The sequence below is a fragment of the Ictidomys tridecemlineatus genome, chromosome 2, assembly GCF_052094955.1.
Source record: "Ictidomys tridecemlineatus isolate mIctTri1 chromosome 2, mIctTri1.hap1, whole genome shotgun sequence".
Lineage (NCBI taxonomy): Eukaryota > Metazoa > Chordata > Mammalia > Rodentia > Sciuridae > Ictidomys > Ictidomys tridecemlineatus.
Window position 1 is genome coordinate 10,977,409 of NC_135478.1, and position 20,540 is coordinate 10,997,948.

The 20,540-nt window shown below is 48.8% G+C and overlaps 1 protein-coding gene across 1 annotated transcript; it reads right to left on the bottom strand.

The window, feature by feature from the left end:
• Positions 1-352: 352 nt before the first annotated feature.
• Positions 353-20,253, bottom strand: LOC101966753 (adhesion G protein-coupled receptor E2). Its single transcript, XM_078025907.1, has 15 exons — positions 19,899-20,253; positions 14,118-14,234; positions 13,701-13,834; positions 13,512-13,589; positions 12,939-13,116; positions 9,816-9,923; positions 9,265-9,488; positions 8,898-9,074; positions 6,621-6,818; positions 5,152-5,387; positions 2,819-2,885; positions 2,179-2,270; positions 1,031-1,199; positions 837-947; positions 353-358 (listed from the first exon to the last, which is right to left on the bottom strand). The coding sequence occupies exons 1-15, from the start codon at positions 19,930-19,932 to the stop codon at positions 353-355; spliced, it is 1,929 nt and encodes a 642-aa protein (XP_077882033.1). The 5' UTR covers positions 19,933-20,253.
• Between the last annotated feature and the right edge of the window lie 287 nt (positions 20,254-20,540).

Here is a 20,540-nt window from a genome sequence, read left to right on the forward strand (position 1 = left end):
AAAACAATGACCCACAGACGTCCACACCCTAATCCCACAGCCTGTGAGTGTCACCATGCCTGGATAAGGACTTCTCAACAAGGAGTTTGTTAAAGATTAAAAAATATAATTTTACATTAAATCTACTTAGATGGCACATATTAAGGGTATAATGTGATGTTTCCTGCCTGTCTACAGTGTGAGTGTTTACATCAGGTGAAACATAACTATCTCCTCCAACATGCATTTGTTATTTGTGTTAAAAACTCCCCAAATCCTTTCTTTATAATTTTAAGAGACTTGGTGCTGGGATGGAGCCTGGGGCCTTGTACGTACCAGGCAAGAGCCCTCCCACGGAGCGGTCCCCAGCCCCTCAGAGCTGTTGGAAAGGCACAGTGCACTTTGTGGTCTAGCGGCCTACTGTGCGCCACACCACAGAGCTTCTTTCTCCCGACTGTAACTTAGTACACCTCATCAAGCTTTTCCCACCCCCTCCTCCCAGCCTCTGGGAACCACTGTTCTGCTCTTTGTTTCTATGAGATCAATGTTTGCATTTCACATATCAGTGGGATCATGCATGTTAAGCATCTTGGGATGAGAAAATCTGCCTGGATTGTCCAGGTGAGCCTAAGGTCATCACCAGGATCTTTAAGAGACTCAGATAAGGGTGGGGAAAAATGATAATAAGAGGGAAGGAGGTGGATGGGAGGGAAAGAGAGAGAATCATGTAAGGTCAGTGCACAGGCAGGCATGATGGTGGAGTCCAGTAGGCAGGGGAAGCATGGTCTGTGGACAGGAGGAGAGAAATCCTGCCAATACCAGGGAACATGAGCTCTGGGAGCAGGGAGTGACCCTACCGTGCTGGGTCTGGAGGTGTTGGACACAGCCTTGCTAGACAGAGTGTAGGCCTCGGGTTCAGCTGTCCGTTTCCTGATCCTCTTGAACCATGTCCTGTACTGCTCCTGGACCTGCAGAGGCAACCCACACTCTGGGTTAGCTCACAGAGAGGGGTGTGGGTGGGGAGGCAAGGGTGGGAGCTGGGCAGGGGTACCTGTTGGCTGAGGAGGCAGTACACCAGGAAGATGAAGACGCCCTGCAGGCTGTTGACGATGGTGAAGAGGTAGGCCATGACGGGGGCCATGGGGCCCACCTGCAGGACACCCAGACACCAGGTGCAGCCCAAGATGAAGAGATGAGCCATTGCTTTAAATGTCAGCATCCTAGGTTGGGGGAGAATGGAGGCTTATAATTCACCCACAACAAAATCAGGCTATTCCCCTCTCCACCCATGGATGCACCTACTGTCCCATGTAAGCGATTTCTTGGACTGAACTCTGGTCTTTACTATCAAAAATATGTCACAATTGAAATGCCATTTGGGGTCCAGGACAGTGATACTTCATAAGGTTGGTTCCCAAAACTCATTTTCCATGAAGATCCCTAATTTCATTAACCAGTGTTACTGAGGATGCCCTGTGCTAGGGCTTGGACATAAATCACAAAGAGAGGCTGAGGGCAGGGGTGCACACCTGTATTCCCAGCTCCTCAGGAGGCTGAGACAAGAGGATCACACAACCTCAGAAACATAGTGAGGCCCTATCTTAGAAAACAAACAGAAGACAGAATTTCTGTTTTCATTAATCGTATGCTCTGTTCAAGTGGTAATACAACTAAATGGATGATATGCAAAAATTTGAAAGGTTAATCAGAGGAACCCAGAAGAGCAAGAATTGTCCACAAGATGCTGAGTGAAGGATCAACTCTGCCCCCTGGAGGACTGAACTGGAGTAGCGTTTATCTACAGGGAGGAACAGTTACTTATAGGGTGGGAAGGATTCTGAGCTGAGGGTGGGGCAAGAAAGTGCAGCCTGAGACGTGGCGACTGTCAGGAGAACAACAATGCTCTTGACACTTTTGCTGTAGAAGAGCTGAAAAAGAGTCCAAGCATTGCTGATCAGCCAACACCAATTCCTACTGAGGCTGAGGGAGTCCCAAGCTGGGATCAGAGATGGAGGCATTTTGGGGCATCAGCAGCAGAGCCCTGAGTCTAAGATGGCAGCCGTAGAAGGGCAGCGGTATTTGTTAATTCTGGGCCACCCAGAAGCCCTCAAGAAGGGACATGAGGGGCTGCCCAGGCACATGGCTTTGCTCTTGGGCATCGTCCACCTCTGTGGGGTTATGTCCCCTGCTCCATCTCACCTCGTGTTCTGCAGGGTGGACACATCTCTGTTGATGGAGGACAGCTTGCTCTTCACAATCCAGAGGGTCATCAGGAAGAAAACCAAATTGACCTTCAGAAACCACAGAGGAAAGACAGCAGCATGAATCTGACATAATTTTCCTGTGTACATATATGACCACATCACGGTGAATCCCACCATCATGTACATTCACACTAATGGGCCCCTAACTAGATAAGGTATATTCCATGCTTGTGCAATTGTATCAGAATGGATTCTACCTTCTCGTATAACTAAAAAGAATCCCACAAAAGAAACCGCAGGAGGTTTATGAATATCTTCTTTTCCCTTTTGCAGTTCTGTGAAGGGAACCCAGACCCTAGTGCATGCCAGGCAAGCTCTCAGCCCTTGAGCTACACCCAAATCCCCCACATCAATGTTTTATTGAATAAAAATTTAAATCTGTTATCTCTCCATTCTATCCCATGTAGCTTTTAGTATTTGACAATAGTGTTAGAATTTGTAGATGCAGAAGTCTTGGAAAACCCAACCCAACCCTTAACAATCCAGGATAGTCCTGTTCTCATCATCATCCTTATAATCCTGCTCTTCTAGTGACCCTCATGTGGACAGCAAGGAACTCTGATGACATCACTCACACAAGAGATGGCACAGGCAGGTCCAAGGAAGCCCCACACAAACCCCTGTTCTGGATTGAGCCAGCAGCTGAGCAAGAGAGAGAACAACATCACTTTGCTGTGTTCATGTAGGAGTCCACGACCAGAGTCACTCCACATATGCCCAACCACAAGGATGGGAAGCCAGATCCCTGTATGTGTGATATGTCACAGTACACTCTACTGCCATGTACATCTAAAAAGAAAAATGAAATATTAACAAAGAGAGAATCAGTGCATTGATCCCTGACGACTGAGAGCAGTTATTTTGATCTCTTCCTCCCTTTCCTCAACAAACGTTGAGTGTCTGGGTGGTAGGCTTTCTGTCTGGCTCTGAAGATACCAAGAAAGTAAACAGGGTTGTATATCTCCCAATTCTCACCTCCAGGAGGACACACACTGTAGACACATTGTAACAATGAAACAAAAATGGAAGGTTCTGAGGATGAATCACTGGAGGGCATATTAAGGTCTGGGTCTGTGGGATTAAGATGGTTAAGGAGAATTCCCCAAGGAAATCACATGTTAATGGAGACATGAAGATGGGAGGGTGTTACTGAGGTAGTGAGCTCTGGAGCAGGGCAGAGGACTGTGAACATGGTCAAAGTGCTTGAGAGTCTTGTGAACCTGACATCGTTTTAAGGGCTTGTCTTGCCCCATTCAATGGAGTTGCTTTTTTTCTGCAGTGAAACTGACCAATGACCACAATTGTTTCTCAGATTTATGGACATGGAGTTCATGTAGCATAAAATTCACTTATTGAAAGCACACATTTCTGTTGCTTTGTCATGTGGTGTGCATGCACAAATATGTAGCAACAAATCTCGTTGTTATATACACCTATAATACACCAATAAAAAAATGTAGAAAAATGAACTGCACAGTTTCTGTTTGAACAAAATGGTGCTGTGTAGCCCTCACCACAACCTAACTGTGGAACATTCTCAGAGCTCCGGAAAGAAACATGTGCACATCAGCACCCGCTCCTCCCTCCTGCTCCCACCCTTTACCTTGCCCCCAGCCACAGGAATCTATTTTCTGTTATGATTTGCTTTTTCTTGGCATTTCACATAAATGGAATCATGAAATATGTGATCTTTTAGTATTCGACATATTTCATGATTCCATTTATGTGAAATGCCACAGAAAAAGCAAATATAACAGATGAAATTTAGATTTCCTGTGGATGGGGCAAGGTAAGGGTGGGAGCAGGAGGGAGGAGCCACTCATGTGCACTGATTCAACCCAACCTCCCGTTTCTGCTTTCCTTGCCACTGCCCTGTACGCTTCTGGATATCTCGAATTCACTCTGCTCTACTTTCAGGTGGATTTATTTTTTAGCTTCCACAAATGTAAGACAACATGTGGTACTTGTCTTTCTGTGCCTGGCTCATTTTTATCTCTGTTGCTGCAAATATTAAAAAAAAATTCTTATTTAAGGCTGAATTGTATTTCATTATACACACACACACACACACACACACACACACACACACACACACACACACACCCCACCTCTTCTTTCTCCATTCATCTGTGAGGGACACTTGGGCTGATTCCGTGACTCAGCTATTGTGGAGAGTGTTGCAATAAACTTGAGTTTGTGGACACCTGCTAGTTTTGCCACCTTTGGGCACTTAACTAAATTGTCCTTCTATTTCCTCATTGATGAAATCAGGCTAATGACAGCATCTACTTGTAAGTAGAGATGTGAGGATTATTTGAGTCAATACATATAAAAGTGGCTAGAGAATCACCTGACATGAAATAAGCACCCTGGAAATCTTACTTATGGCACTATGTTTCATTTTTAGTTTTGTAATTAAGTCATTTTTTTCTACATCATTAAAGTTTAAACCTGTTATAATGAAATCCCTAGGACTGACATGTGAGCTTAAGCAATTAAGACCTTCCACAGGAGAAGATGATGAGGACTACTGTTCCTTTCTGATTGCATATCCTTCCTGTCACCGAGGTAACCACAATCACAAGTTTGGTGATTATCTTTATCTTTGATTATTTAAACAAACTCTACTTTCTCAAATGAGGAATTGGGGCATTCTATAGGATTTAGTTAAAATGTAGGTTAAGTTGAAAACGAAAAATTTTCTTTTGATTTTTTTTCTTTGCTATTTCTAGGAGAGAGACTTCATTAATTAATCCTTACTATAATTTTCCATAGGAAAGATGCCCTAGGGGTTACTAGTTAGTGTTGCTGTGCATCTTAAGTTCTGAAATACTCAAAAGGCTACTTTGGTTCAAGTGAAGGCCGTGGACATGCTCGAGAGGAGAAGGACAATGGGGTGCTTATTTACCGAGCAGGGGTGCCATACAGGTGAGGTCTGGCTGCTGCAGATATGGCCACGATGGCGGCCGGGACTCCGTAGCCCACAGGGAACATGAGCCTCCTCATGAGCCTGTTTCTGCTGGAGGAACTGAGCACAGTCAGGTTCCGCGCTGTGAGGAAGAGGAACAGCCCCTCCAGCAGCATCCAGGTGAAGGAGGCCAGGTAGAGGTAGTGCAGGGCGCCCGCGGTGACCGCGCACAGCACCTGGGGAGGAGAGAGATCCGGGGCAGCGTCAGGGTCTGGGGGTGGCCAGGGACGCCCCCTGTGCCCAGTGGCGGGGGATTCTGCTGTGCACCAGGAGCTGCACTGTGGTGCTTCAGCCATGGGCTGCATGTGTGCTCCCATAGATCACAGCAGAGCTGGAAAGGGCCTGCTTCCCAGTGACGTCACAGCCTCCCAGCGCTGCTCTGCGGGGTTCCTCATGCAGTAGTGGTGATGCTCTTGTGAACAAAACTGCTGCACTGCTGGTTACTGAACAGCAGGGTTACAAGGAGGTGCAGGACCTAATACTTACAAATGGCAACCAATGATCATGTGGCAGCTTATGCATTTACTACACTATGCTTTTCTCATTTTTTTAGAAGTGACTGTAGTTCACAGGGTTTAGTATCTTCCCTCCAAATGGTGCTGATCCTGGGAGCAGCTCAGGGCGCACATTGAATGACAGTATCAGTAGCTGGATATTCACCCATTCCTGGGCTCTTAAGAGACAGAAGCTCATTAAGTAATTCCTTGAATCAAAGCAGAGAAGATAATCAACCCAGAAGGTGGGCAGACCTACATGCAGCAGGAAAGAGCAAGGGAGCAAACCACACAGCCCACAGCAGTCCAGCAACTGACTCTATACGCAGGACGGCAGAGAAAATGTTGGAGAAGAATTTAGAAAGCTCCTAGTTAAAATGTTCAACGAACTGAAACAAGATGTAAGGAATGAATTTGGAGAAGATACAGGAAGTGGAAGATGATTTCAATAAAGCCAGATTCTAAAAATGAACCAAATAGAAATTCTGAAAATGAAGGACTCGATTAACCAAATTAAAAATTCGGTAGAACCTCCTTTTTCTCCTGGTAAAAAATGTCTGCTGTAAAATGGGGTGCTGCGTGAAGCCAGCCCCGTTGCCTCCTTTTTCTCTCCTGATTGCATCAGGAGGCCACGTCCAGTGATTGATGGATGCCATCTAGAGTTTGCCTCAGTTCACCCTACCCGGTCCCCTAATGAAGGAACTTCCCCAGGATGCAAGCCCTGTTGCTAAGCAACACGAGATGTAGGTGATGGAGTTGTAAGGAGGGTTCGTTTTCTCGTTGAATCCGTCAACGTGAAATGGGCATCGACCTCCTCTGGACTTCCCCAGGACCCAGGCTGTTTGATTAGGAGCTGGGCAGCCTGGCTCCTGAGTTCAGCACCCCTGGGCGGGCGGGTCGGGGATGCCTGTGTACCTTGGGCTGTGTTCTGTCGATGGCTGTGAGGAAGAGCAGGTGGGCCAGCAGGAGGCAGAGCGAGAGCTGCAGGTGCAGGGAGGTGCTGGTGTTCTGGATGGCTCTGCACAGGAGGAAGGTGAGGGCCGCCAGGACCAGGCACAGCAGCGACAGGCCCAGCCCCACGCAGGTGATGAGGCTCAGCACGGGGTCGTCATCCTGGGGCAGAGGGAGGAGCCTTCAAAGCCACGTTTCCTGCTCTGGGGTGGGGGACCCTCCGCTATCCGTGTCATTTGGTGCAGCAGATTCAGGAATGGAGGGACCGGGTCCAGGTGTGAAGCTGATGGGGGAGGGGCTCCAGGTTCAGAAGGTTGGACTGTAAGGTTTTCTGAACTGAGCAGGTAAGGGCTAGAAGGGCCCGGATGTTAGAATCCTTACTGAGGGAGGAGACCCTGGATTCCTGACTTTGGGGCACAGTAAGGTGGTATGTTGATATGTGAGTGAGTGTGTGTGAAGCCCATGCTGAGGGTCCCTCTGTCCCTGTCCCATGAGGCCACAGGGCAGGACCTGAACCTCAGTGTCCAGGTGTTAACCTCCCATCCCAGACACCACTGGCCTCAGTCCAGCTCTGCCTGTTCCTTACTGACCACAAGTCCCTGTGAAGTTAGAATTAGATACTTGGTTAAAAATTAAAATTAATAACAGTAGCTTAAAGTTCACCTTTCCCCCACTTGTTTCTGAAAGTCATCTTAAAGCCATGAGGATATTTAAAATCCCACCATCAATTCTATTTCAGTGTAATTGAGGGAAAGAGGAGAAAAGAGGAAAGAGGGAGGGGAAATGTTCAAATGTTAAACAATGAAGGTAAAATTTCAAAGCAGGTGCATCTGGGTCAAGTGCACACAGATGTTGTTTGTGTGGATTTTGTTTTTGCAACATATCTGTAAATTTGAAATGGTTTCCCAAGCAAATGTTTGAAAAGAAAGTACAAACCCTGCAGGTGACATTTGTGCATGCTACATTTGAGACTCTGGTGTAAAGACAAAATTGGGAAATTAGGAGGCAGGCAGGGGAGGAGCAGAGGGAAAGAATGACACCTGATAAATGAAAGAGGTAAAACTTTCAAAATAGATGCCTCTGGGTAAAGAGTAATGGGGTGGTGGGTTTTCTTTTCATTTCCTCATGGTTTTAAGAGGACTTGGAGAAATAGGTGGGAAAGTGTAAATTTTAAGTTACCATCATCATTAACTTTCTTCCTTTAACCAAGTATCTGATCTATTTCTTCTATTTTTGTTCTTGAAACATATCTAAAAATTAGAAATTGTTTCCTAAGAAAGCACTTAAAAATAAACAGTCCTCCAAGTGATGTTAACATGTGCTGCATTCTGAGAACTTGTGATGTAAAGGCAAAATCTAATTTCCATAACATATGAAAAGTTCTGGGCTGAGATCCTTGTCATGCTCATGGTCACAGGTGCTCACAGTGAATGCCCATAAGTGGGCTCACCTGAGAGTCTGAACCTGGGGAAGCAGAAGTGTCCACTCCCCTGGCTAGAGGAGGAGGTAAACAGCCCCCGGTCCAGCCATCCTCCCTGACTCCCCTGACCCCCTCTGGCCTCCACCTTCTCCAGACCTTCCTTTTTTGTAAACCTGAAACCCGACCATGGTTGACTTACAGACCCTGGTGGTAAGCAGAATTCTAACTTGGTCTTCCTATGTCCACCCCCTGCTGTTACACTAACCTCCTTCTAATTATTCAGTTTTCTGATAATCTAGGTGCTGCTGTAGAGGGATTTTGCAGGTGGAATTTAGGGCTTGATCTGTTGACTTTTAGATTAGGGAGTTTATTCTGGTTTGGAATAATCAGGCGATTGCTTTAAACATCTGGACTCTTCCTGGGAAAACAGGTTCAAAACTTGAGAGGGATTCTATACATTTTCATGTTGGTTTTCAGATGGGAACACTGGTGTTTTGTGAGAAGACCAACCAAGGGCCATAGGAGAGGAAATGTGGGTGGCTCTTAGGAACTGAGTGTGGTCCCCCCTGACAGCTGCTAAGAGAAGGGAACTGGACTCTGCCTGCAACCAGGGAGCTGGAGGAGGGCTGCAAGACCCAGAAGAGACTGCGGCCCTGGCTGATGTGATCTTGTCAGTCTTTTAGAACCTGTACAAGGAACTCATCCCCCTGTGCTGGGTTGCTGACCCACAGAAACTGTGAGGGAATAAATTTGTTTTACTTCAGTAGCGACATTTGCATAAGTGTGTTTTACAGCAATCGATGCTGAAGGCAGCCTCTCACCTGCACATGGTAGTGGACCATGAGGACGGCAAAGCTGCTGAGGTGGGTACAGTGGCAGGTGGTGCTGCCACCTCCAGTGCTCACTGTCCTGCAGCCTGCAGTGGTCCAGTGACTCCCATTCTGGCTGTCGTCCCAGAAGACACAGAGCACCTCTTGCCTTGGTGCAGGTGTCACCAGCTGTAGTAACAGGGGACAGGGGTGTGAGCTGGTCTTCCTGTGCTCAGAGATGCTGACCCAGGAAGGGCTGGCTTTCCTGTGTGAGGTGCACCTGTGGGGAGTCCTGCTGAACCTCAAGGTAAAGAGGACAACAAGGGTGTTCCTGGGCCTGGGGCTATTCCCACACCATGTCCTCCCACCCCCCACTCACAGGATGGGAGAAGGTGAAGGTAACTGGCGAGCTGAGGTTCTGGGTGTCATTGGTGCTAAAAAAGGCTGAGACGACATCTGAGAGCAGGACAGACGAGACTCTTGGCAGCAAGTCCTTGTGTGTCCCATGGGGAGCCACCTGCTTCTCAGGCTCCAGGACCAGGGGAGCCTCAGCCAGAAGCTTGTCCATCCCTGGGGTGGAGACCAAGCCCACCACAGAAGGGCCTGCAGGATGAGCCATGGGTGAGTCTCAGGGTCTCCTCCAGGGCCTCCTCCTTAGATGGCCTCCCCCCTTTTGAATTGTTGTATTATAATGATACATAATAGTGGGACTTGCTGCTCCACATTCACACGTGCACACAACAGAATGTGGCCTCATCACTCCCCAGAACCTCCCCCTTGGATGCTCTTCTAGTGACCTCTTCCCACCCACATCACCCTTTAGTCTTTAATTCTGTATTTTGGGCATCTTTTCCCACCTTGAAGCCTCTTCCAAATGGGATGGTACTGGTGTAAGGTGGACATCCACCTTCTCCCCATCTCACATGTTACCTGTGTAACAAGACTCCTGTGCCAGATTCCAGTTCAGCTGCATCTTTGCCTGATTCAGACTCAAGGTGACATTGCAAATTCCTTGCTTCTGCACCTCCAGGGACAGTTCTATGAGTCATGGGAAGAAGAAGTTTTATGTTAGGAATATATATGTGTATTATGTGGATATGAATATCTACATATGTTACATCACATATATCAAGGACCTATGTGTGACTTCCAATTCACTAAAACCACACACAAGTATATGTGTATATATAAACACACATGTGTTCACATACAGATATGTATGTAATCCTTTGTAATTCCAGATTTTATATATATGTGTATATATGTGTTGTGTATACATATGTGTGTATACATATATGTGTAAGAAATCTCAAGTTATGAAGAATTCTAACCATAGGAGCAATTGTGCACCAACATATTAGATAACTGAGATGAAATGGACACATTCTGAGTGACACAGAAACTACCAAAACTGACTCAAGAAGGTTTGGAAAATTTGAAGAGACCTATAATGGGTAAAGAGATTGAATCAATAGTGAAAATCCTCCTAAATGAACATGTGAGATCAGATTTTCACCAATTCAATATGGATGAATCTCACTAACCATGTAGGGAAGAATGAACATGAATTCTTTCTAAACTCTTTCAAACAACAGAAGAGGGGACAGCATCTAGTAATTCCTTGAGGCTAACCTTACTTTGATGTAAAAACAGATAAAGACATCACAAGAAAACAAGAGACCTATATCCCTTATGAACATAGACCCAACAATCTCTAACAAATATTAGGAATAAATTTAACTAAGAGACTCAGGACTTGTACATAGAGAACTACAGAAGGATTTGAAAAGCATTAAAGACTCCAAATGAAGGCAAGGACACCTTGTGTTCATGGATGGGGAAACTTTATATTGATAAGATGGTGACATGTCCCAAAGAGATCTACAAAGTCAATGTCATCCCTATCCATGTCCCAACAGCCATTAATATTATAATTTGCTCAAGTAGAAAAACTCACCTTCAAACTAACACAGCATTGCAAGAGATCCAAGTAGTTAAAGCATGGCTGAAAAGAGCAACAAAGGGGGAGGACTCACACTCCTGATTTCAGAACTGATGGCAAATGAGCAGAGAGCAAAGCAGCGTGGTACTGGCATGAAGATGGAGGGGAAGGTGAGCCCAGAAATAAACCTACAGCTCTGCAGTGAATTGGTTTTCAGCCAGGGACCAAGACTGTTCAATGCGCATAAGAACAGTCTCTTCAATGACTGATGAGGGATCACTGGATATCCAAGGAAAAAGAAGGAATTGAGACCCCTACCTCACACCACACACACAGATTAACTCAAAATAGAACAATCTAAGAACTGAAGCCCATAGGAGGAAATTTAGTGGTATCTTTCTGACCTTGGTTTTGGCAATGGATTATTAGATATGACACTGAATGTATAAGCCATGAAGGAGAAAGTAGATAAAGTAGATGTCCTCAAAATTCAAAACATCTGACATTAAAGTGAAACTATTATCAGAGATGTGAAATGATAATCCATAGGATGGAGAAAGCATTTCCAAGTTGCACATCTCATCATGGTCTCCTGTCAAAGTAGATGAAAATCTCTTACAACTCAACAACCAAAGGACCAACCCAATCACAAATGCACAAAGAATCTGAACAGACATTTCTCCAAAAAGATACACAAATGGCCCAGAGGCACATGAAAAGATGCTAATCATCACCAGTCAACAGGGAGATGCAACTCAAACTGGCAAGGAGACATCACTTCTCATGCACTAGAACGGCTGTGATAAAATCCAGATGAATGGAGGTAACATGTTTAGCCGAGGCCATGGAGAGGGGATTCTTGCACCCCGCTTGTGGTACTATGAAATAGTGTGGCCGTTTTGCAAACAGTCTGGTGGTTCCCCCAAAACCACACATGGAATTACCATGTTACCTACCAAGTCCAGTCTATGGCAGACACACCAAATCACTGAGAAGAGTTATTCAAACAAACTCTTATACATCAATATTCTTAGTAGTAAGTCACAATAGCCAAGGAGTGGAACCCACCCAAATGTTCATCAGTGGCTGAGTGGGTCAGCTCAACACCCATAGGATGCAATCATATTCAGCCATGAAAAGGGATGGAGTGATGCTATGCCACGCTCAACAGCATTATTCTAGGATAAAGAAGCTAGAGGGACAGGTCACACTTTGTATGATTGCTTTTTACTAAATGCTGGAATAGGCAGCTCCATTAGAGAGCAAGCAGATGAGTGGATGCCAGGGTTGGGGCAGGGGAGGAATGAGGAATGAAAGCTGAGGAGGCACTGTGTTTGATTTTGGAGTGAGAAAACTGTCTTAGAAATGGAGGTGATGGCTGCATTAGTTTGTGAATGTTCTTGATTCCACTTAAATGTAGAATTGGTGGATTTAAAATGGAGAACTTAAATGTTGGATTTTGTTAAGTGAATTTTACCACAATAAAACAATTAATACCTACATATCAAGCAAGATTAATTTATATTACTCCAAATTAGCTTTTGGGAGCTGTTTCTATTTTGTTACCTAAAATTCTTAGGAAAAAGTATTTTTTTTTTTAGTTGTAGATGGACACAACACTGCTTTTATTGATTTGTATGTGGTGCTGAGGATCAAACCCTGTGCCTTTAGGTAAATGCTCTACCATTGAGCTACAACCCAGCCCCTCTAAAATTCCTTATTGTCATTTTTTAAGAGAGAGAGAGAGAGAGAGAGAGAGAGAGAGAGAGAGAGAGAGAGAGAGAGAATTTTAACTTTTATTTATTTATATTTTTAGTTTTCAGCGGTCACAACTTCTTTGTGTGTATGTGGTGCTGAGGATCAAACCCGGGCCACACACATGCCAGGCGTGCGCGCTACCGCTTGAGCCACATCCCCAGCCCCCCTTATTGTCATTTTACTGATGATAATGTATACTATATTGTAAATGTGTACTATTTGTGGTTTTCTGCCTTTTTAACTATTGTGATTATTTATGTGAGTCCCTGAGGTACAGTGTGGCCACTCAGCTCTACTGGGGTCAGAAGAGGATGAGGCTAGGAACAGGGGCTGTCGCAGACCCAGGGACTTACGGGTGCCTGCAGAATAATTGAAGGTTGCTGTCCCATCAGGCAGATCACTGCTCAGGTGTCTCAGGGCACTCTCCAGTTCTGTCAGCAGGTGAGTGGCCACATAGTGCTTCTGTGAGGGGGGCAGGGTCTCCAGGTCCTCAGGGGTCTCCAGCAGCTCATCCACCTCCTGCATGACCCCCTAGAGGGATGGGGGCACAGAAGGACTTGGGCCAGAAGGTCCACATGAAGAGCTTGACCACACAGCCCCAGAGAACAGACCCAGACACTGTCCAGTTGGGGATAGAGAGAGCATGGTTTGGGACTCCCTGGGTGGTCCTTGCTCCTCAGAGGTCAGTCCTGGTTCATGACTGTCAAGGATGACAAAGACAAGGATGAGAGCAAGAGGACAGACATTGCATGTGGGCATCCAACTGTGTGTGTGGCTCCCAGTGTCCTCTTCCACCTGCCCTGGGAGAGTGGCCAGCTCAGAGCAGGATGCCAGTGTGCTTGGGCTGTCCCCCTTCCCCCAGACCACAGCTGTCCCCCTCTCTCTCTGGGAGGTCTCCCCCTGCTTCCCCTGGATCCTGCCCTTACCTGGATGGTGTCATTGGCCTGATCTGGCTTGACATCCTTGTGCAGATTGTTGACTTTTTCAGTGAAGCGGATGAGTCTCTGGGGAGGTGAGATGAGGTGTCATTGGTAGGTGGGAAGCTTTGGGCAAAGGGGTGGACAGGGTGCTGCACCATGAATTCCCACCTCCTTATCGTGGCTTGGGCAGCTCACCTGGCTGTGGACTCCAGGGGGCAGAGACCAGGTGTAGCTGCCCCCATTCCCGGAGTAGCTGCCCCCAGTCCCAGGGTAGTGGCGCCCAGTCCCAGGGTAGCGGTGTGGAGACCGGGTGTTGCCAGGCATGACTGCTGGGACAGGACAGTAGTTCATTAGGAGAAGTGCACGTGTGTGTGGGTGTGTGCAGGAGCATGTGCACGTGCAGATCAAAGTCAGGATGGAGAGAGTAGAGCAGAGAAGTGAATGAGGCCAAGCAGTGGAGAAGGGCGTGGCTGTGAGGGCATGGCCAGTGAGGGCGTGGCCAGTGAGGGCGTGGCCAGTGAGGGCGTGGCCAAGACAAGCATGGGGCCCAGAGCAAGTCCTCTCCAGGCCGGGGTGTTGGCTGGGACTGTGCCCTACCCTCGAGTCTCCTACCTACTGAGTTTCCCGGCTGGGTTCCTCGGTCCATTGTGGTTTTGGTGAAACTGAATGTTCCAGGTGTGACTGAGTCCCTGTGGTCCCTGGGAGGGCCAAGTGTTATCCATTTAGTCTCTAACAGGGGAAAGAAGACAGAATGGTGCTGCAATGAGCTCCCTGTGGGCTCCTTATCTTGATCCCTCCCCCTTGCAGTTCATGCAAAACGGATGGGCAACGGGGTGTTCTGAAGGTCCAGAAGTGGCCCTCTACAGGGAGTTCTGAGTCTTAGGGAGTGAACAGAGATGGGCAGCCAAGTGTTTTGCATGGCCCTCTGATTCCTGGAGAAGAAGGGACAAGGAGCCCAGGGAGTGGGTACCAGGTCTGCCCATCACTGACTCCATGGGCTGTGAGGCCAGTGGTCCTATCTTCAGGTGCAGTGAAGACCACAGTGTTGAAGGGTGAGGAGGGAATGAGTAGGGTCCAGCTGAGCTCCTCACTGAGCTGAGGCTTCACCTCCAGGGTTCTTTTCCAGTGGGGTCCCCACGGGAATGGGGTTGTCTTCCCCTCACCCCTGCTCACCCCTGCCTCTACCCATCCACCTGAATGAGTTCTGCCCTCTCTCCTCACCAGCCCTTGCTTCTTTCTAAGCTAACAACACAGCGTGGGGCACAGAGGGCACAATAGCCACCATCTGAGGCTGAGGGCTTGTACATAGGAGGATCCTGACCCCTTAGGTGCAGTTGTCCAGGCTGCTCACTGCATCAGGGTGCCCAAGCCCATGGTAAGCAGGGGCTGAAAACCAACCCACTTTCCAGTCATCAGATGCGGCTGTGTCCACCTGGAGAGGAGGACCTTTTTTGAAAATTAAAAAAAAAAGCTTTTTTCCTTTGGTCAAGGCTTGTACATATGACACAATGTGCACCCATGGGGACCCTGTCTGGTCAGAGTCCCCTTGATCCTCAGTTTATCCAGGCTCTCTTACAGGCACCTGTAATTTTCATAATCCTCCTGGAAGACACAGGAGGTAGGCACTGTTATGATCACCTTCATGGTACAGATGGGTAGACCAAGTTCAAAGAGAGGTAATGACTTGACTAATAACAAGCAGCTAACAGGTTTGGACCTAGGCAGGTTTTGGACCAGGCAGACAGTCACAGAGCTGCCCATGACATTCATGCTACCCTGCTTCTGTGCTGGGCGACAGGTACATGCACACCTGCCTGCCTCAGACCAGGGCACACTCCTGTAACCAGGGTTCTGCCGTCTAGATGTCACAGGGGGACTGGCAACCTCAACCCTGATGATGGGGAGGTGGGGGAGGGGCCTACCTTGCAGCTGTTCTCCTCTCATTAATAAAGGATTCTTGGCTCCAGAAATGGGCACACAGCCTGGGCTGCACAGGCAGCCATTGTGCCCTGTAGGACCTGGCCGTCTGCAGATTTTCCATGGGGCACTCTCATGGCCCCCATTTGGTGATGTCTGCAACACGACGGGTCAGAGGCTCACCTCCCAAAGTTGTGCTTTCTCTCAGGGAAGAGACCCAGGTGCTCAGCCTGACCCTGCTGTGAGATGTGGACAGACCTAAGACCCCAGGTGGACCTCCTGAGCCAGGCTGCTCTGGAAATCCCAGGACCACTCTGCTCTCTGGAGCAGAGCCCAAGGACATGTGGGTTCAGATTCTGTGCCACAGCGGGGCCTGGCAAGGGATCTACATCTCCTCTCCATCCTGGAGTGGCAGAGGGAGGCCCAGCCATTCCCTGGACCCTCCCCTGTGGGAATCCTTGCACCACTGGGGTCCTACAGGTGGTCTACGCTCAGGGAGAAGGTGGCAGTGATGGCCACCCTTGATGCCTAAGCAGTGGGGGTGGGAGACCATGGCCAAGGGCTTCCCAGAGTGACACCCATCATTAACACCTGAGGATAAAGCCAGGTGCTCAGAAACAGAGCAAAGCTGGGCACATCCCATGACTTGACCTCAGAATCTACTGGGAAGCTGTAGTGACAACACAGTGTGGTTCTGTATGGGGACACACACACAGCCACGGAGCAGGACAGACAGCCCAGAAAAATTCAGGTATTTACAGCTGATTTTTGATGAAGGTGCCAAGAGCACATAATGAGAAGGACTCTTCTGGGACCCTGGACATGCCAACCAGGAGGACATCAGACCCTCACCTCACACCACATAAAAATCACCTCAGATTAAACAGTGAAGGTCAGATTGGACCTGCCCAGCTGCTTAGCGGAGAGCACAGGGGAGAGCTGGCGACGTTGGCCTGTCAGTGGTGGTTTGGACGGGACCCAAGGCACAGGCAGCAAAATACAAATGGACCAAGGGGATCGTAGCCAACTAACAGCTTTTGAAAAGCAAAGGAAACAGTGGACAGAGTGAGGGGCAACTCAGGGAACGGGAGGCACACTCACAAGCCACGCATCTTATTAGGTGTCAATATGCAAAGTATCATGAGGAGCTTCTTCAAGCAAATCAGCAGTAAGAAACCCGCTCACCCCATCCGCAAATGGGCAAGTCCCTCAACAGACGCTTCTCAAAGGACGACAGGAGAAGGGCCCAGAGGCCCAGGAGAAAACCCCCGCCATCACCAATCCTCAGGGGACTAGAAATGAACAGTGATGAAATGTCACCTCACCCTGCTGGGTGGCTGTTGGGGAAGCCGGATGGGCATACAGGTGGCCAGCAGTCAGAGAAAAGGACGCTGTGCGCACCATGGCTGGGAACGTAAGTGAGCCCCGCTGTGATGGAAGGCAGTGGGGATGGTCCTCAGATAATAAAAATAGAACTACCTCTGAGCCCATCCCATCTCTGCTTATTTTTTATTTTGAGTCAGGGTCTCGATAAGTTGCTTAGGGCCTTGCTAAGTTGTTGAGGCTGGCCTGGAATTTGTGATCCTCCTGCCTCAGCCTCCAGAGCTGCTGGATCCCAGGTGTGCACCACTGGGTCTGGCCAATGGTCTGTATTCTTGAAATCATAAGGGATTAGATTTGAAGTGTTCTTACCACATAAATCAGCACAGCACATGAGGCATTGCATATTCTAATCAGCTCCATTTAGCCTTCCCAGAGTGCACACATGTTTCAAAACATCATTCTGTACATGATGAAAATGTATAATATTTTATTGTCAGTTAAAGAAAGAAAGGAAAAAAACAGGAAAACACTCGTTGAGAGGCATGACTGAGATGGTTGTGTAACAGGAATATTCTCAGTGCCACAGAACTAGTGTACTGGAACGTGGTTAAAATGATAAGTTTTATGGATGCAGGTTTTATACAAATTTAAAAACCCCACCACTGAGCAACAACAAGAAGAACTAAAGCGAGGTGCTCAAGTAGGTGCGGTGGCACATACTGTAATCCCAGTGACTCAGGAGGCTGCGGCAGGAGGATTGTAAGGTCAAGACCAGCCTCAACAACAGGGAGGTCCTAAGAAATTTATCAAGACCCTGTATCCAAATAAATAGTGAAAAGGGCTGGGATGTGGTCAGTGGTAAGGCCTCAGGGTTAGATCCCCAGGACCAAAAGAAAAAAACAAAAATAAAACAAACCCAGGTGCTCAGGCCCAGCCTGAATCCAATTCCAGCTGCCTTTCCTCACAGCGGCACAAATGCACCCTTGACCGTCCCCAGGAACCCCCCAGCTCCTGGTGTGGCACTCAGAACTGTGGGTGGACACTGACAGCCTTTCCAAGGTGCCCAGCTTGTCTCCGGGGAGTCTTGCTGTCCCCACCCCTGGAGGAAGTTCCCCCTTATCAGAGATGGCCACAGACAGGAAATGAGGAAGCTTCTGGAAGCAGCTCCCAGCTGAGGCCCGGGGTGTTTCCTGGCGTCTTATCTCTCCTGGTCTCTAAACGTGAGGGGAACATGCTCAGGAAGCAGGTCCCCTTTGAGTGCCACAGGGACCCACAGGACAGAGGCCTGAGGTGAATGGCCAGCACAGCAGCCTCAGAGAACCCCAGACAGGAGTGAGTGACAGCTCATGGCAGATGGCCCTGGGTGTCCCAGAAAGGGTCCAAAGGTTCCCGGAGCCCAGGGGATTCCTGGGGTCAGGATGAGGCAGGGAGGGCTTCTGGTCTCCTGGACCCATTTTTGCACCTGAGGATGCCCTGCTGGGACCCCTCATCCGGGCTGTGTGGATCAACAGCAGGACGGGCCAGGGCAGGGCTGATGCTCCCCAAGGGCCCCTATCCAGCCCCCATGGGGCGATCACAGTCCCCTCCCCTGTTCCCAGCTGGTAGCAGTGGCTGCAGAGGTGTGCCATAGGTGGAAGGGACGAGGTGGGGTGTGGTCGCGTGGGGACAGCTGGGAATGAGTTGCAGCAGCACCCCCAGGGGACCCTCCACCACACCCCCACATTCCCCACATCCTGGGCTCAGCCTCCCCCCCCCAGCTCCCTGGGTTCCCCAGTAATGAGCCACTGAGAGCCCCCTCCTCATGTATCTCTGAGGCTCCAGGCTCCTGGGGGCAGGCACAAGGAGGGCTCCAGAGAGGAAGTGGTTTTGCTGATCCCATGCTGCTCTCGGGTGGCCAGTCCAGGCTTTGGACCCAGGGAGCTGATCCCTGCCTCTGACCTTGGCCTTCACACCACCCTCCCTCTCTGTGCTGGTGGGACAGTGGCCTGGAGTGGGCACCACCTGTGTCAACCAGGGCCTTGGCCCCTGGGTGCCACAGGATAGCTCTGTCCCAGTCCTCTGGCTGACACCCCTGGATCTGGACCCAGGGGACAATGCTGAGGTGGGCGTGGGCTGGAGGCTCCTCATCCCCCAGACCTAAGGGCAGGTGAGCACAACTCCTGGCCCAGGCCCTGTTCAGCTCAGAAGCCATTGCTAACAGCACTTTCTGGGAGCCAGAACCTGCTCAGTGCCTTTGGATCTCAACCCCCTCCTTATGACTCTCCCCTCTCCCCCTTTCTTCCCCTGGTGCTGGGGACTGACCCAGGAATTCGCAGCTGCTAGACAAGTGCTCTACCACTGAGCTATGCACCAGTCCAGGACTCCCCTTCTGCAGATGGACACACTGAAGCACAGAGAGGTGAGGCGACTTGTCTAAAGTCACACAGTGAACCAAGAGCAAAGCTACCTCTGGTTTGGTTTTGATTTTCTCAGTGCTGGGGAGGGATCCCAGGGTCCTGCTCATGTCAGGCAAGGGCTGTTCCCGGGAGCCGCACCCCAGCCTCTACCTTTGTTTTTAGCTTTAGAAGATAGGGCTTCCTTCCTGTGGATTATTCTTCTTTTTCTCCCCGCCTGCCACATTTTTTCCCCTTGGAATGGGGCTTCACTCTGTTTCCCAGGCTGGGTTGGACTCCTGGGTTCCAGTGATCCTCCTGCCTCAGCCTCCCAAGTAGCTGAGACCACAGGCACAGGCCATGGTGCCTGGCTTGTTCTTTTAATTTTTTTTTTACTTGCCAATGGACTTTATTTATATGCCCTGTGAGAATCGGACCCAGTGCCTCACTCTTGCTAAGGTAAGGGCTCTGTCACTGAGCCACAACCCAGCCTTGTTTTTTTTTTTAAAAACAGAAAACAACAATGATGTCGTCACATCTCTCATGTCCACAAGGTTTCCTGATAAGCACCCCGGCCATCATCCCAGGCAGAACTTCAGGATGGGGCCAATCAGCTGGTCCCAGAGTGCCTTGACCTCCCCTGCCTCTGGTGCTGGTGACAGGTGCACACACAGCTGCCCCATCTCACAGTCCAGGTGCTGAGGCTATAACTGGGCACTGTCCCCAGATCAGCTCTGGTGCCCTGAACTGCATGTGGGGTGGGGGTGAGGGGGGGACTTACCTAGACAATGGTTCTCATTTTCTTCAATGAACATTTCAAATTCAGAAAGGAAATGAAATCCATGGCTGCACGTGCAGTAGCGTCTCCACCTTTTACCCTGGCAGTAAGAAGGAAATCCACAGAACAGCTTCGAGGGCTGGAAACATTCATTGATGTCTGCAACATAATAGGACCAAGGGTCACCTTTCAAAGGTGTGTGGTCTCTCAGGCAAGAGACTCCTGTTCCCTACTGGCCTCCCAGTATGGGGTCTGACATGGAGTTAGTATCTGTTGGAGAGAATCTTGGGCTTCAGTGCTGAGGCTGTGCTTTGCCTGGAGAAAGCCTTTCCTGAAGACCATGCAGTCTGCTCTGTTCATCTCAGTCCTCTGGCTGACACTCCCAGTTTGGACACCGGGGACAATGTCAAGAAGGGTGTTGGGCTAGAAGGTCAGCCTCATCCTCTTCAGACCTAAGGGCAGGCTGAGACCAACTCTTGGAGCCCAGGTCTTCTCTCTGCCAGAGCCATGCCATTCCCTGGTCTCTCTGCCATCTTACAATTTCCTTTCTCTTTTCTGTCTTTGATGATGGCCTTGAGGTCAAAGGCTCAGCCCTTGATCATTACCCATGACCCCACTGGCACTGGGCACCGAAGTCTCTGAAGT